Source organism: Hylobates moloch, unplaced genomic scaffold, assembly GCF_009828535.3.
Source record: "Hylobates moloch isolate HMO894 unplaced genomic scaffold, HMol_V3 SCAFFOLD_8, whole genome shotgun sequence".
NCBI lineage: Eukaryota > Metazoa > Chordata > Mammalia > Primates > Hylobatidae > Hylobates > Hylobates moloch.
The window spans coordinates 257347-272271 of NW_026652283.1; the positions used below are offsets into that span (position 1 = coordinate 257347).

At 44.5% G+C, this 14925-nt stretch overlaps 1 protein-coding gene and 1 long non-coding RNA gene across 3 annotated transcripts in view; both read right to left on the minus strand.

The window, feature by feature from the left end:
- Positions 1 to 13888, minus strand: part of SLC6A13 (solute carrier family 6 member 13) — a 40156-nt gene extending 26268 nt beyond the window's left edge. Inside the window, exons 1-2 of one of the 2 annotated variants that reach the window (XM_032159225.2) lie at positions 13611 to 13888; positions 10813 to 11019 (exon numbers count right to left, since the gene is read on the minus strand). In XM_032159225.2, the coding sequence (XP_032015116.1) occupies positions 10813 to 11019; positions 13611 to 13671 (268 nt within the window). In that variant the 5' untranslated portion in view covers positions 13672 to 13888. Of the gene's footprint in view, positions 1 to 10812; positions 11020 to 13610 lie in introns of those variants that run through there. The other variant, XM_032159227.2, reaches the window with a different exon arrangement.
- Positions 4812 to 8682, minus strand: LOC116472502 (uncharacterized). Its single transcript, XR_004249092.2, has 3 exons — positions 8654 to 8682; positions 7840 to 8018; positions 4812 to 5110 (listed from the first exon to the last, which is right to left on the minus strand). It is a non-coding gene; the product is annotated as an uncharacterized LOC116472502 (long non-coding RNA).
- Positions 13889 to 14925: the final 1037 nt, after the last annotated feature.

The following is a 14925-nucleotide window of genomic DNA, read 5'->3' on the forward strand; positions in this document are numbered from 1 at the left end:
ATGATATCACCAGATAGAAATATGAATCTATACAAAGTAATAAAAAGCTTTAGAAATAGTAATTACATAGATAAACATATAGAATGTTTTTCTTATTATTCAAATATTTTTTAAAAGATAATTGACTGGTTAAACAAAAATAAAAACACTGTAATATGGATTTTATAACATATGAAAATGTATAACAAGAGCACAAAGGTCAGGAGGAAAGAAATGAAATTGTAATATTTTAAGGTTCTTATATATAAAGTGGTACATTATCACTTGAAGATAAACTGTGATAAGTTAAAGATGTATACTACAAAGTTTAAAACACTCACTAAAATAACACAACAAAGTTACAGCTAATAAGCCAACAAAAAGAAGAAAGCTAACAATGGAATTAAAAAAATATTCAATTATTCCAAAAAAAAGCAGGAGGAGAGGGAAGGGGGAAATGAATAACTGATAGGACAAATAGAAAACAAATAATAATATGATAGAGTTAAACCTAATTATATGGATAATCATATTAAATGCAAATGGTCTAAATATCCCAAATAAAAGGCAGAGATTGTTAGACTGGCTTTTAAAAAACTGACAAGACTCAACTATATGCTGCCTTAAGAAAATGCACTTTGAATAAAAAAGACATGAAGAGGTTAAAAGTAAAAGGACAGAAAGATACACCATGCTGGGAGGCTGAGGCAGGAGAATGGCGTGAACCTCGGGGGGTGGAGCATGCCGTGAGCCGAGATCGCGCCACTGCACTCCAGCCTGGGCAACAGCGAGACTCCGTCTCAAAAAAAAAAAAAAAAAAGAAAGAAAGATATACCATGCTAACACCACTCAAAATAAATCTGCAAAGTTTATCTTAATGTCACACAAAGTAAGTTTCAGAGCAAAGAACATTACCAAGGGTAAAGAAGGTCATTTCATAATGATTAAAGGGTCGATTAATCAAGAGAGTCAATTAATCAATCAGTATTTCAAGTGCATATTCACCTAATAAGAGCTTCAAAATACATGAAGCAAAAACTGACAGAACTACAAAGAGAAATATATAAACTAATTCCTGATAAATGTTAAAAACTTTAACAGCCCTCTCTCAATAATGTATAGAATAAGTATACAGGAAATCAGTACGGATATAAAAGATTTGAAAATTATATCAACCAGCTCAACTTAGTTGACATTTATTGAACATTCTACCCAACAGTCCAACAGCAGAATATACATTAGTTTCAGGTGAACATGAAGTATTCCGCCAAGATAGGCCCATATCCTGGACCAGAGATCAAATCTCAGTAAGTTTAAAAGGATCCAAGTAATACAAAATCGGTTCTCTGACTAAATTAGAAATCTATCAGAGAAAGACATTTGGAAAATTTCCACCTATTTGGAAATTAGGTAACACATTTCTAAATAGCCTGTGGCTCTACTGAAGTAATCAAAAGAGAAATTAGAAAGTATCTTGAACGGAATGAAATGAAACCCAGTATCATAATTTGTGGCATGCTGCTAAAGCAGTACTTAGGAGATTTACTAAATGATAAAAGAAGAAAAGTTTCAGGCCGGGCGCGGTGGCTCACGCCTGTAATCCCAGCACTTTGGGAGGCCGAGGCGGGCGGATCACAAGGTCAGGAGATCGAGACCATTCTAGCTAGCACGGTGAAACCCCGTCTCTACTAAAAAATACAAAAAATTAGCCGGGCGAGGTGGCAGGCGCCTGTAGCCCCAGCTACTCGGGAGGCTGAGGCAGGAGAATGGCGTGAACCCGGGAGGTGGAGCTTGCAGTGAGCCGAGATCGCACCACTGCACTCCAGCCAGGGCGACAGCGAGACTCCGTCTCAAAAAAAAAAAAAAAAAAGAAAAGTTTCAAGTCAATTACCTCAGCTTCCACCTTAAGAAATGAGAAATCATTGCTGAAATGAGGGTGTAGTTAGAAAAAAAGAAAGAAAGAAATGAGAAGGATAAGAGCAAATGGAAGCCAAAATCAGTCAAAGGAAATAAAAATCAGAGTGGAAATCAATAAAATGGAAAACAGGAAAACAACAGAGAAAATCCATGAACCAAAAGCTGGTTCTTTGAGATAATAAAATTGATAAAAGTTTAGAAGACACAAATTCTCAGCATGACAAATGAGAGGTATCATCAGTAAAGATTCTATAGATATTAAAACAATAATAAGAAAATATACAAACAACTTTATGCCAGTAAGTGCAACAATTTAGGTAAAATAAAAAAATTCTCAAAAAACATAACTCAAAGAGAAATAGTCTGAATAGCCCTATAACTATCAAGGAAAATTCGTTTTTGGTTTAAACCCATCCCACAAAAATTTCCAGGCTCAAATGACTTCAGTGGTGAATCCTCCAAATATTTAAGGAAGAAATAACAGCAATTCTACACAAACTCTTCCAAAAAATTGAAAAGATGGAATGCTTACCCAACCAATTTCATAAAGTGAGCATTACCCTGATAATAAAAGCAGACAAATACATTATAAGAAAAGAAAGTTAAAGATCAACATATTTCATGAACATAAATGCCAAAATTCTAAATGATTTTAGGAAATCAAATCTAACAATATGTTAATAGGACAATATATTATATAGTAACGTTTATCCCAGGGATACAAAGTGGGTTTAACATTTTAAAAAATCAACATAGTGTTGTAGTCTCCAGCTCTTAAAATAAATGGATAAATAAATAAATAATGTGACTCATCCTGTTAACAAATTACAAAAGAAAAACTGTATGATCATTTCATAGGTACAGTAAAGTATTTGACTGAATCCAACAGTCATTCCTAATAAAAACTCCCAGTAATGATGAGGAGAAGCGAACTTCCTCAACTTGATAGACGGCATCTGCAAAAAAACCCTACAGCTAACATCATACTTAATAGTAAAAGACTGCAAAGATTGAGAATAAAACAAGTGTCTATTCTTACTACTTCTATTCAGTACTGTACTGGAGATTCTAGCCATAGAATCTAGCCAATAAGGCAAGATAAGGAATTAAAGTTTATTCCGATTTAAAAGGAAAAAATAACACTGCTTTATTCTCTGAAGACATGATATTCTACATTGAAAATCCTTTGGAATGCACACAAAAAAAAACCTATTAGAACCAATCAGTGAGGTTCAAACAGTCCAGGTGCAGTGACTCATGCCTGTAATCCCAGCACTCTGGGAGGCCAAGGCTGGAGGATTGCTTGAGCCCAGGAGTTTGAGGTCAGCCTAGGCAACATAGTGAGACTCCGTCTCTACCAAAAAAAAAAAACTTCTTAATTTTCCGGGCATGGTGGCACATCCCTCTAGTCGCAGCTACTTTTGGGAGGCTGTGGTGGGAAGATCATTTGAGCTCAGAAGGTCAAGGATGCAGTGAGCCGTGACTGCACCTCTGCACTTCGGCCTGGGCGAGAGAGTGAGATCCCATCTCAAAAAAAAGAAAACGAAAATTACAAAACACAGAATGAAAAAAAAAAGTATTTGTAAAATGCATGTCTGATAAAGGACTTGTGTGTTAGAATATACGAAGACACCTCAATAACAAAGGATAAACTACTGATACGTGAAAACTATAAATGAAACTCTAAATAATTATGCTGTATCATAATTATCAACATACTGTATGATTCCATTTATATAATATTCTAAGAAAAGCAAACTAGTTTAGTTTGCATTTAGCATAATTATTGATTGCAGTGGGATACAACGGCAGGAGTAAAGTTGGGAGGAAGGAATTAGAAAGAGACAAGAGTAACCGTTTTGGAAGTGACGGACATGTTTGTTATCTCAATTGTGGCAGTGGTTTCATGCATATATACATATGTCAAAATTTATCAAATTGTACACTTTAAATATGTGTGGTCTATTGTAAGTTAATGAGGAGCCCAGTTCTCCAGTTCTTCACCTTCCACTTCTCAAGGTTGTAATCTACACATCCATAATTCAGATACTAACAGGGACTTGATTATGAGGACAAAGATGGAAAGGTAGCAAACAATTCAGCCTAAGAAGTCCATAAATCAGTCCAAGGTTTGCTGAGCAGGAAGGAAAACGGGAAAGCAGAACCCAGCAGCTGACAGGAACAGTCACTGTGGAGAGCCCAGTGCAGAAAGAAACAGCTATGGGCCCAGCCCAAGCCCCTTCCCATATTCACGCTGCCTGCTCTTTCCCCATAAACCAAGCCAACGTTTAACTCTGGGCCCCGTGGTCAGCTGCTCCCACCTCCTTCCTCTGCCTCCTTGAGCACCTCGGCAGCCTGCCAAGAGGGCCAAAGTCCACACCTGCAAGGAGGGGCTACAGGCCCTAGAAGTGTGAGAGGGGTCGGGGTGGGAGGGAGCCAAGCGGGGCCAGGTACAGACTGAGGAGTCTTGAAGGGCATTCTGCCTCTTCCCCTCCGCAGGCACCACCATCAAAAGATGAAGTTAGTCCTGGGGATGGGGGGTGGAGTTCACAGTTACCTGCACCCCCATATCATGCATACTAGTCTCCTCAAAAATTCTAAAATGTGCTGGCATTTTCTCCGTGAGATGGGAGAGACCACATCCCCATCCCAGAAAGCAGTCACTCTCTTGGCCCCCCTTCTCAAAAGGAGCATGTTCTGTGGTGTCACTTGTAACGTTCCAGCCGATTTCTTACGGCATAAACTGACGATCTTTCACTTGAGCGACAGAAGAGCGAGGAGCTTCCGTGAGGAGTTATGTGCTGTCCTCGGCATGAGCCTGACCAACAGTGAGCCCTGAGTCGTTAACTACGCTTGGTAACACACTGCTGCATACTGCTAAATTCACCATTACTTTTATATGAACACATGAACAGTGCTTCTTATTTCTCTTTATTCTCTGCTATCTATAAACAGCATAAGGCTGATGGTTTTCCTTGAGGCCAAGGGAATCCTCTTTGTGTGGGCATCCCCGTGCACCTTTACAGGCTGGAGCTGAGGGATCTTTCCCCTCCAGGCCCTTCTGAGAGGTCCTGCTGTGTGCCTCCTGTCGTGGCCTCACATGGGGACTCCAGTCCCAAGTTGATTCTGGGTGTTGAGCAACTCTGCCCGCAGCCAGGGTCCAGGCAGTTGGAGAGGTCTCAGCTGAAGGCCCGTGTTCTGAAGCACCCAGGACCTAGGTATTGGAAGACTGAGGCTCTGAAGAGGAGTTGGAGGGGACAGGGAGGAAGTCCTCACAAAAGATGGTATCCAGCTGGTGTCCTGAGACTAGTGGAAAACTTAAAGATTCTTGGCATGGGTAACTTCTGCCCCGAGTGAAATTTCAGCAACCTGGACTTAGAAATTAAGTGAAAATGTTGGCAGACGGTTCTTTCATCTGGGCTGAGATAGGCAGGAAGGCGATTTAAATTCCCCGCTGGCTATGGACAGTCCTATGACCAGAACCCTCTCCCCCTACCTTCTTCCCACGTCACGCCTCCTGTGTTATCCAGCATCTCCTCGTCCCATGACTGGACCTTTAACTGGGCAGGCCCTAGTAGAAAATCATATTTGCTTTCCCTCCTGGCAGCTGAGGGTGGAGGGCTGGAGGAATAGTTCAAATGTACAGCTTCTTCAGCCGCCTCGCCAGCTCCGCACCCCATCCCTGAGGTGTCTGGCCATTGGCACACTATCACTGCTATGCAGGATTCACATGGCCTCCTTCCGCCCAGAAGGGAAATACACAAGCAGGGGGTGCATTTTACCTACTCCCACATTTTGCCCCAATAACCCACATTTACTGTTTCCAATTCTTTTCTCCCATCTCCCCCATTATCTTAAATCCATTTCAATCAGTCATTGCCCCTAGCCCTCCACTGTAACCGCTCTTATCAAGGTCATCAGTGACTTCCCAGCTGCTAAAACCACCAATCAATTTCCTTTCCTCATTTTTTTTAACCTATCTGCAGCCTTTGCTGCAGTTAATCTCTCCCTTCTCCTTGATATAATTTCTTCACTTGACTTTCCAAAACACTTCATTCTCTTGGTTTTCATCCTGCTTTACCAGTTTCTCATTTTCTGTCTCCTCTGCTGGTTTCCCATCTTCTCCCAGACCCACTAAAGGTCCTGACTTCTTTTCTTATGCCATCAAAATGCTAATGATCCCCAAATACACACCTCCAGCCAGATCTCTCTCACAAACCCCAAACTGACATTCTATTGCCTACCTGCCATTTCCACATGGACATCTAATAGATACCTCAACTCAACTTTCCCAAAATTCACCCCCTCACTTTCCCTTCAAAACTTGCTCCTCTGGGGCTAGGCACAGTGGCTTATGCCTGTAATCCCAGCACTTTGGGAGGCTGAGGTAGGCAGATCACTTGAGGCCAGGAGTTTGAGACCAGCCTGGCCAACATGGCAAAACCCCATCTCTATTAAAAACAGCAACAACAACAACAAAACCTTGCTCCCTTCATGGCCTTCCACATCTCAGTGAATGGCAGCTCCTTCCTTCCAGTCACTCGGGTGAAAACTCTTGGATTGCTTAGATGGGTGCCAGCAGTGGAGGGGATGAGAAGTGGTCAGGTCCTGCACATCTCATCTTGGCGGGGAGGGGGGCTCTAGTCCCAGGCATTCGGGTGCTGAGTTACTCACTCTGCCAGCAACCAGGGTCCGGGGAGCTGGAGAGGTCCTGAAGCTCCCAGGACCTGGGTGTTTGGGTAGAGTGAAGAGTTATGAGAGGTGGAGAGAATTAAGGATGACTCTAAGATTCTTGCCTTATAACTGGTCAGCTTCTGCCCTCACTCCCCTATACTTAGTTCTCAACATAGCAGCTAGAGAGATTATTTTAAAATGTAAGATGACTGGCCAGGTGCAGTGGCTCATGCCTGTAATCCCAGCACTTTGGGAGGCCAAGGTGGGTGGATCACCTGAAGTCAGGAGTTCAAGACCAACCTAGCCAACATGGCAAAACCTCGTCTCAACTAAAAATACAGAAACTGGCTGGGCGTGGTGGCGCACACCTGTAGTCCCAGCTACTGGGGAGGCTGAGGCCGGAGAATCACTTGAACCCAGTAGGAAGAGGTTGCAGTGAACTGAGATCACGCCACTGCACTCCAGCCTGGGTGACAGAGCAAGACTCCATCTGGGAGGGGGGGAAATAATTTAAGATTACTGCTGCCCAAAACCTTGCCCTGCATCTGACTGTCACTAGAGCAAAAGCTGAAGTCTGAGAGTGGCCAACCTGACATACCTGATCTGCCCCTCTCCCTGTCCCCAGCCCATTTACTTCCCTGACCTTACCTTCTATTCACTTGCCCAGCTCCAGGCTTGAGTCCTCCTCAAACAAGCCAGCCAGACTCTTGCTTTGTTTCAACCTTTGTTTCCTCTGCCTAGAGAAAAGCACTTTCACCCAACCCCATGATATCCACATGGCCAATTCTCTCACTCCTGGCAAGGCTTTGCTCACATGCTCTCAATGACCACCCTTTTAAAAATTGCCGCCACCCACACCCACACTCCTGATCCCCTTTACCCAGCTCTCCTTGTTCTTTTCCTATAGCACTCATTAATTCTGGAATGCTATCTAATTAACTCATTTATCCCATTTATTGTGTAGTGTCTGTCTCCCTCCTCTAGAATGTATGCCCTATGAGAACAGGGAATTGGTCCGTTTTGTTTATAGATGTATCCCAACCACCTAGAACAACTCCTGGCTTATGCCACGTGCTCAGTAAGTGTTTGCTGGTGAATGACACAGGCTCAGGGCTTGGCTGAGTATGTGCCGAGGCAACGGACAGAGACAGGAAATTCTAAAGCCATTAGGATGAAGCAGGTGCTTGGGGGTGGATCAGCTGCAGGTCCTGGACAGCAGGGAGATTATTTACCTAGGAGACGATGGAGGCGGGCATCCCTCTCACTCACCTCCCTAAAAGCGTCCCTGCTGCTTCCGATTTCAGATGGGCTTCTTTGTATCCCTTTCTCAGCTTCCCTGCCTTTTGACTACAGTTTTCAGCTGTTTGCCTTGTGGTCTATCATAGCCTTGCCTCAGCCCTTTCCCTGCTCTGGAACTCATTTCAAATTAGATCTACCAAATGTTGACGCTGGAAGAAACCAAAGAAGATGTCACTTACATTTTTAGTTTGGAACTAAAATTGTGCTTTGAGGACTTCTTCATCCCTGAGCTTCTCAGTAACAAATACTACAATGAATCAAATTCCCTGATTGCCCTCCCCCTCCCTGCCAAGCACAAGAGTGGCTACTTGGAGCTATGAATTTAAAAAAAGGGCCCAGCAGCAGGCCAGTAGGGTACATTATGAAGGATGGCACAGCCTGGAGTGTCCCAGCATCCTCTCCAGGGCTTGCTCAGAACACTCTTCCCATGCCCAGGAGCCCAGGCCCCAATCTGAGACTGGTGAGTTCAAATAAAAGCACTAAACCAAGAGGAAAGGGGTCCAACCAATCTACAGGGTCTCCATTCTCCCCAGCCTCCTTCCCACATCAGCAGCAAAGGGTCCTTTCAGGAAGAGGCAGCAGTCTCTTCTTTGACAAAGAGACAGGAGGATGACAAGATGAAGTTTAAGGGCCCATTCTCTGTAGGAGTTTGCTTTGCCTGGGAGGTGAGAGGAGTTAACTGTTGACAGAAAGGTTAAACTGCTGAGAACACCAAAAAAAACAGAAAAACAGGCAGGTCTAGTTTCCTCTACTTACCACACACATACTTGATCAGCCTGCTTACCTTGGCAAAGGAGCCATTTCACTAACCCAGCCAGTGGCCCTGGGTGACTCATGCCCTCCAGAGCAAACCTGGGTCCCTGCCTGCAGCTCCCCAGTCCCTCAGAACACCCCCCTCCAGCTGCTGTCATCCATCAGTGAACAGTGAAGAGGAGTGCTCAGGCCCTGTGTTTGATAAGGGAAGAAGTTATGGGTAGGTAGTGTAAGGGTTAAACAAAGAGAACTTGACTGGATGGCAGGACTCCCAAACATGTCAGGACTCTCCACCAGAATCAGCGTGCTGGAAGGCAGGCTCTACCCAAGGAGAAGTAGACAACAGCCGCCGCCCTGCTGCCTCCACCTCCCCACACAGGACCCATGTGAACGACCAAGGGCTGTGCGTGCTGTTTTCCCCTCGGGCCTGCGTTCCCACACAAGACACAGTCAACACGTTCCCAGGCCCACACAGACTCACCACACAGCCCTGGGACCCAAACATTGCCAGACAAAGGACCGGGGAGAGTCCCTCATCCCCCGCGCTCCAGTCACTGCTCCCCTCCACTTTCCTGTCAGCCCAGTGGTTTGCATTAGACCTGGAAGGCAATCTCTCCCATCTCTTCGTGCCATTCCTGCTAATTCCCAGGCCAACCTTTACCCAATTCCAGAGAGGCTTGGGGAAAGCTGCTCACCTCCTAATCTCTCTGCCATGTGAGGAGCTAAGCTGGTTACCAGGTTCCAGACCCAGGGTTCCAATGCCAGATTAGTCCCCAAGCCTCCAGCTTTTGCCCTGGGCCAGCTCTGTCTCTCCTGATTCTCCAAAGGGAGGGTACTCAGGCCTAAATTCCTAAACAAGCACGTGGAGCATTCGGCACTAGGTAAAAAGTGGGTAGACCTTCCCTCTTCCCTCACAGTGCAAACGGAGCAAAGTCCTATGATTTCAGGCCACTGGCCAGAAATTCCTAGGAAGAAGGGACACATCAGCCCATTTTCATCCCTCTGGAAACATACAAGTTAACCTCCAACCCAGGGACAATCCCCAGTTGCCACAGACCTGGGAACCAGACTCCGTGGGCCCAGGGCATCTCTCGTGTTCTCCCCCAGTTCCCACACCTCCCCTCTGTATTGAACACTTTCTCTCTCTAAAATCATTGTGAGACTCAAGCTGGATGCACTCAGCAGCTCTTACTCACCTGCAAAAGGATAGGTGTTGCTTTAAAGGACCTCAAATCCTGTAGCCCATGAACTTATCACTCCTCTCATCATTTTCCCTGGTGACCTACCTCTGTATTCCACATTCCTCCAGGCCCGGCTGCAGTCTCACTACAAAATCAGACCTGGGAGCCCCAATCCCATACCCTTTACCCATAAGCAAGGAGATATTCCTAACCCACTGGTCACCCAGAACCCTCCAGTACTTGGGAAATCTCTCTGGGGCTTCCCACAGAGATACAAAATTCCCTGAATGTGGGTTAGTGGTTGCAAAATTTCTGTCACTGCTGTGGGGATAGCAGAGTTACCCTAGGGGGCTGAAAGAGAAGGGAAAGAGAAGCCAGTGATGACGTAGTAAAGAGCTGGAGGTAATGCTCCTCCTACAACATGCACACATTTGTGCTGTGAAATTTTTAAAAAGAGAGCCTATACTAGAAGGGGTTGGGTAATGGATGGCTTAGGGAACCTCACCGTGCCAGCAGAGTAGGAAAAAGACACAAGGCCAAGGCTGGGGAATCTTAAGACCACAGAACAGTTTGGTATCAACATCATCATCAGCAAAGCTACTATTTATTACGTTCTTTACACACATTGTCTCTAATCCTTACAATGACCTTGAAAGGCAGGCATTATTATCTCAATTTGCAGGAGCGGCAATTGATGCTCTGAGAGCTTAAGTAACTTGTCCAAGATCACACAGAGTGTAAGTAGCAGAGCCAGAATCCAAACTCTCATCCACCTGGTTCCAGCTTGTGCTCATATTTCTACGATGCCACGTTATAATAGAAAGAGCCCTGGGATAGTCACGTAACTTTTCTAGGTCTTAGTCTCTTACAGAGTGTCCTTAATGACCTCTAAGCGTCCTCCTACCTCCAGAATTCTATACATCTATGCGACTCCCCAGAGGGGCCATAAGCGCAGGAGATGGAAGTATCCTCCTTCCAGGAGTGGGTGGGGTGGCACAAGGGCTCTCACCTCCCCCATTTTTGTAGCAGAGATAGGGAAACCTCCAGACGTTGCCTAAGCCAATGATCTCCCCAGCCACTGACAGCACAAACTCCATCTTGTTGTTCCAGTGCCCCCGCTCCAGGGTGCCATCTTCCTCCTTCTTTTCCATGACTGGATACACTGGTTTTGTCTCTCCATTACTGGTTGTGCCTGAGACCCTGCTATCCATCCCACCTGGAAAACAAGTGGGATGCTATGTTACTGTTGGGAACCCCAGAAGGAAACCCCTCCTCCTCCTTTTACCAACAAATCCATAAGGGAATGAACGCACTGGAAGAGGTGAATTTCTATTCCCTTCCCTGTAGACCACGTCCTCCTTAGCATTTCTCATTGGTAGAAGCTGGGTGACAGCTACTGAAAATATATATTCCTTTCCTGTTTCAGGAAGAAGGTGTTGGTACTGATGGACAGCCTTTGCTTCCACTATAAGGCCCTCTTGGGTTGAGGACTGTAGACATGGAGGAGTTCACGGGCTGCTGTGCTGTCTAAATTCTCCCTGCCGCCCTACAGTCAGCCTCATCGGGATTAGCATGTGCTTCAGTCTCTTTACTCTGTATGCTGGGACACATTGAAAGGATGGGATTTTACATGTCCTGAAAGCCACCAATTTCCCTTGCAGGAATTTACGCTAAGGAAATAATTGTGATTGTGAGTGAAAGGTGTAGCATTAGGATATTTATTGTTCACAACAGCGAAAAATCAGAAAGTACATAAATTGTCAAAAATGGTAGATATGTTGATAAATTATGGCACATTCATATAATGGACTACTATATATAATCATTAAAACCTGTGTTACAGAAACAAGTATACCAGCACAAAAGGATGCTCACAATGTATAGTAAAAAACAGTACATACAATATGATCACGCTCGACAAATATTTTATAAAGTATTTATAGGCACTGAAGGATTAGGGTAGCCGCCAAAATGTTTTTCCTTCAGCAGTTGGGTTATAGGAACATTTCCTTATCTATATTTTCTACATTTACATCAAAAAATGTGTTTTACTTTTGTAACATAAAAATAAAAGCCAGTTTAAAAAAAAATCCTGTCAAAGGATGGGGAGAGGTTGAGTGGGACCAGGAATTGTGAATCAGATGAGGTGGTCTAAGTACTCCTTCTATGTCTCTCTGAAATCAGCGTAAGGGAGAGATTTACTATGCACTCTTTTTCTTTTTTGGTGATGACAAATTAGGAGTCTGTGACAGTAGAGAAGGTGACATAAATGAAAAATCACAGTTTTAACCGTTCACTGTCAGAAATGGCCCATTCCAGACCACTCTTGGGATTGAGGATGACTGGATGTGGCCCACATTTAGTTAGCAACTACTATAGACTAGGCACTTCACATACATTCTTTTCATTTAATTCTCACAACAATCCTGAGATGTAAGCATTATTACCTCCACTTTATAAATAAGGAAGTTGCAGCTCAGAGAGGTTAAATAATGTGACTGCTGCTGCCATATAGCTAGTAACTTGCACACTCTGCCCCTGCTCTTTCAGTTCCATCCCTTTGATTACATTGGCTGCCTAGGTTCACTGGCGTGTCTACTAAAAGCATCTTCTAATGACTCTGCCTTGATTTTGCAGAGTGGCCTCTTTTCTGGAGAAGTAGGCAGATGGATTTCTTTCTAAGCCTCAAGCAAAGTTCGTGTTAACAGAACTTTCTCAGCAGTAACCTCTTCTGGCCACAGACTCTCCTTTGGCTCTGACCCAGAAAGTTAGAAAGTCAGTGAACAGGCTGGGCGCGATGGCTCACGCCTGTAATCCCAGCACTTGGGAGGCCGAGGCGGGTGGATCACCTGAGGTCAGGAGTTTGAGACCAGCCTGGCCAACATGGTGAAACCCCATCTCTACAAAAAGTACAAAAATTAGCCGGGCATGGTGGCAGGCACCTGTAATCCCAGCTACTCAGGAGGTTGAGGCAGGAGAATCGCTTGAAACCAGGAGGCGGAGGTTGCAGTGAGCCGGGACCATGCCACTGCACTCCAGCCTGGGCAACAAAGCGAGACTCCGTCTCAAAAAAAAAAAAAAAAAAAAGAAGTCAGGGAACAGCAGGCATCTATGTTTATTTGATAAATTAGGGAATGAGCTCCTTTCTACAAAGGAGAAACTCAAGTAACCGGTCCCAAGAGGGCTCCTCAGTCCTTTTGGGAAGGTTGTCTAAGGTACTGACTGTGCTGGCCTCCCCTCCCTTTACCAGCTGATGGATCTCTCCCAGTGATGGAAAGCCTCCCCTTCTCCACCCTCCCAGACCCTAGGAGAAACAGTAGCCCTTTCCTGGCTCCCTTAGCCTCATTAGAGCTGCTTCTCAGAGGTAGCATGTTGTGTCTGAAAGGCCATGAGCTATAAAGTCAGAGGAGGCCAGGTTCAAACATTAGTTTTTTCTCATACCAATGTCTGACTTCAGAGAAGTTAATGAATGACTCTGAGCCTTAGTTTGTTCATCTGTAAAAGTGGGGATGACAGATAGGATATACTTAGCTATAAGAATTAAATGAGGAAATATACATACGTATACACACTTAATAGAATAACAGGTACTCAAATTTTTGTTTTCTTTCAGTCCTGTCAAAGAGTTGATCATTGTTCTCTTTTCTCATAGAAGACAGACTTTGTTTTCTTGGAGTTAAATCCAGTTGTCTTTCCTCTCAATCTAGGGCTCTCTCTTTCCAAATCACATTGTCACTTAAGTCAACAGCCACCCAAGTTTCAGAAAGTCAAGAAAATAGCATATCATCTTTGCATTTGCACACATACATGTCAGAAGCATATTTTCTACGCGAGGGTAAGAAAAACATCCTTTGGTTGTAAGTCCCATGGATCCCACCAACCTGCAGTCTGAGATGCAGAAATAGAAAAAAAAGAGAAGAAAACATTTCGAACCTTAGTGAAGTTGCTGCCAGAGGTCCAGTCAGGGGAGAAGAATTATCTAAGGGGGAAGGGGAAGGTGCTGGCTATTTAAAGTGTGGTTCCAGAACGCCTCTGTGGCACTTGTAATTCTAAACTTGGCCCAGCCCACATTCCACCCTTGTGCCTCCCCCTCCCCTTTTCTCCCCTCCCCTCCCCTCCCCTCGGCCACCGGACAACCCACACATGAGTGATTTTGCAGTCTGGGGAGTGTGCACGCCCTGGCAGGTTGGGCCAGTTGCTGGTGAGCTTATGAAGCACGGTGTCTTCCCCGGAGCTCATGTGCGCTTCCCATCTGGTGAGCTCAGGGTCTCTCTGGAGGGATCCTGCCTCCCACCCCTGTTTCCAACACAAGTGCTCCTATAAATCCATCAAGAGTAGGTATCCCTTTGGTCAGGTGCTGTGTAGATTAATTTAAAAATACATTTATCTTACCGTTTCGCAGCTTGCAATGTGGAATGGACGATGATTTAGAACAAAGATACATAGATACAGAACTCTGAGATGTCAGAAAAACTTCCCAAACATACACAGACATTTATACACATATAGAAAAAGTCTGAAAAAATCTTCACTAAACGGTTAATAGTAGTTACATTTGTAGAGTGGAACTGAGATCAGGAGATGGCAGTAAGGGAGATATTTTTCCCCACTTTTTCAGTATTGTTTGGATTTTTTAATATGCTAGAATTTTAAAATATTTTTTAAATCAATAAAGACAAAAGGAAGTGCCAAAGTTTAAAATAAAGCAAAGCCCTACAGCTGTTATAAGTGAAGGAGCAGGCGGTGAGCACGAGGCCGAGGTCATCCAGGGAGCTTCGTTTCTCTGCAGCAACAGCCCACAGAGGTGGCTGTGAGAGTAGTTCATTCAGCCTGGAGTCTAGGACAGGGCAGAGTCCCACCTCAGCCATTTGCTGAAGCACAGTACATGTAGTGGAAACCTGCTCAGACTTTGACACTGGAGAATGTGGGGTCTGAGTCCTACATACGTCACTGTCTAGCTTGAGATTTCAGGAGATGATGACTAACTGTAAATGGCAGCTGTTATTCATCCTTAAGGGATTATTCGCAGTGAGCAGTGAGCCTGGAAGTCTTCTTGAAGGAGACAGGACTGAGAGACCCCTGAGCTAAGCTGGGCTCTGGCCAGACTGTGAGAATGAGTTAG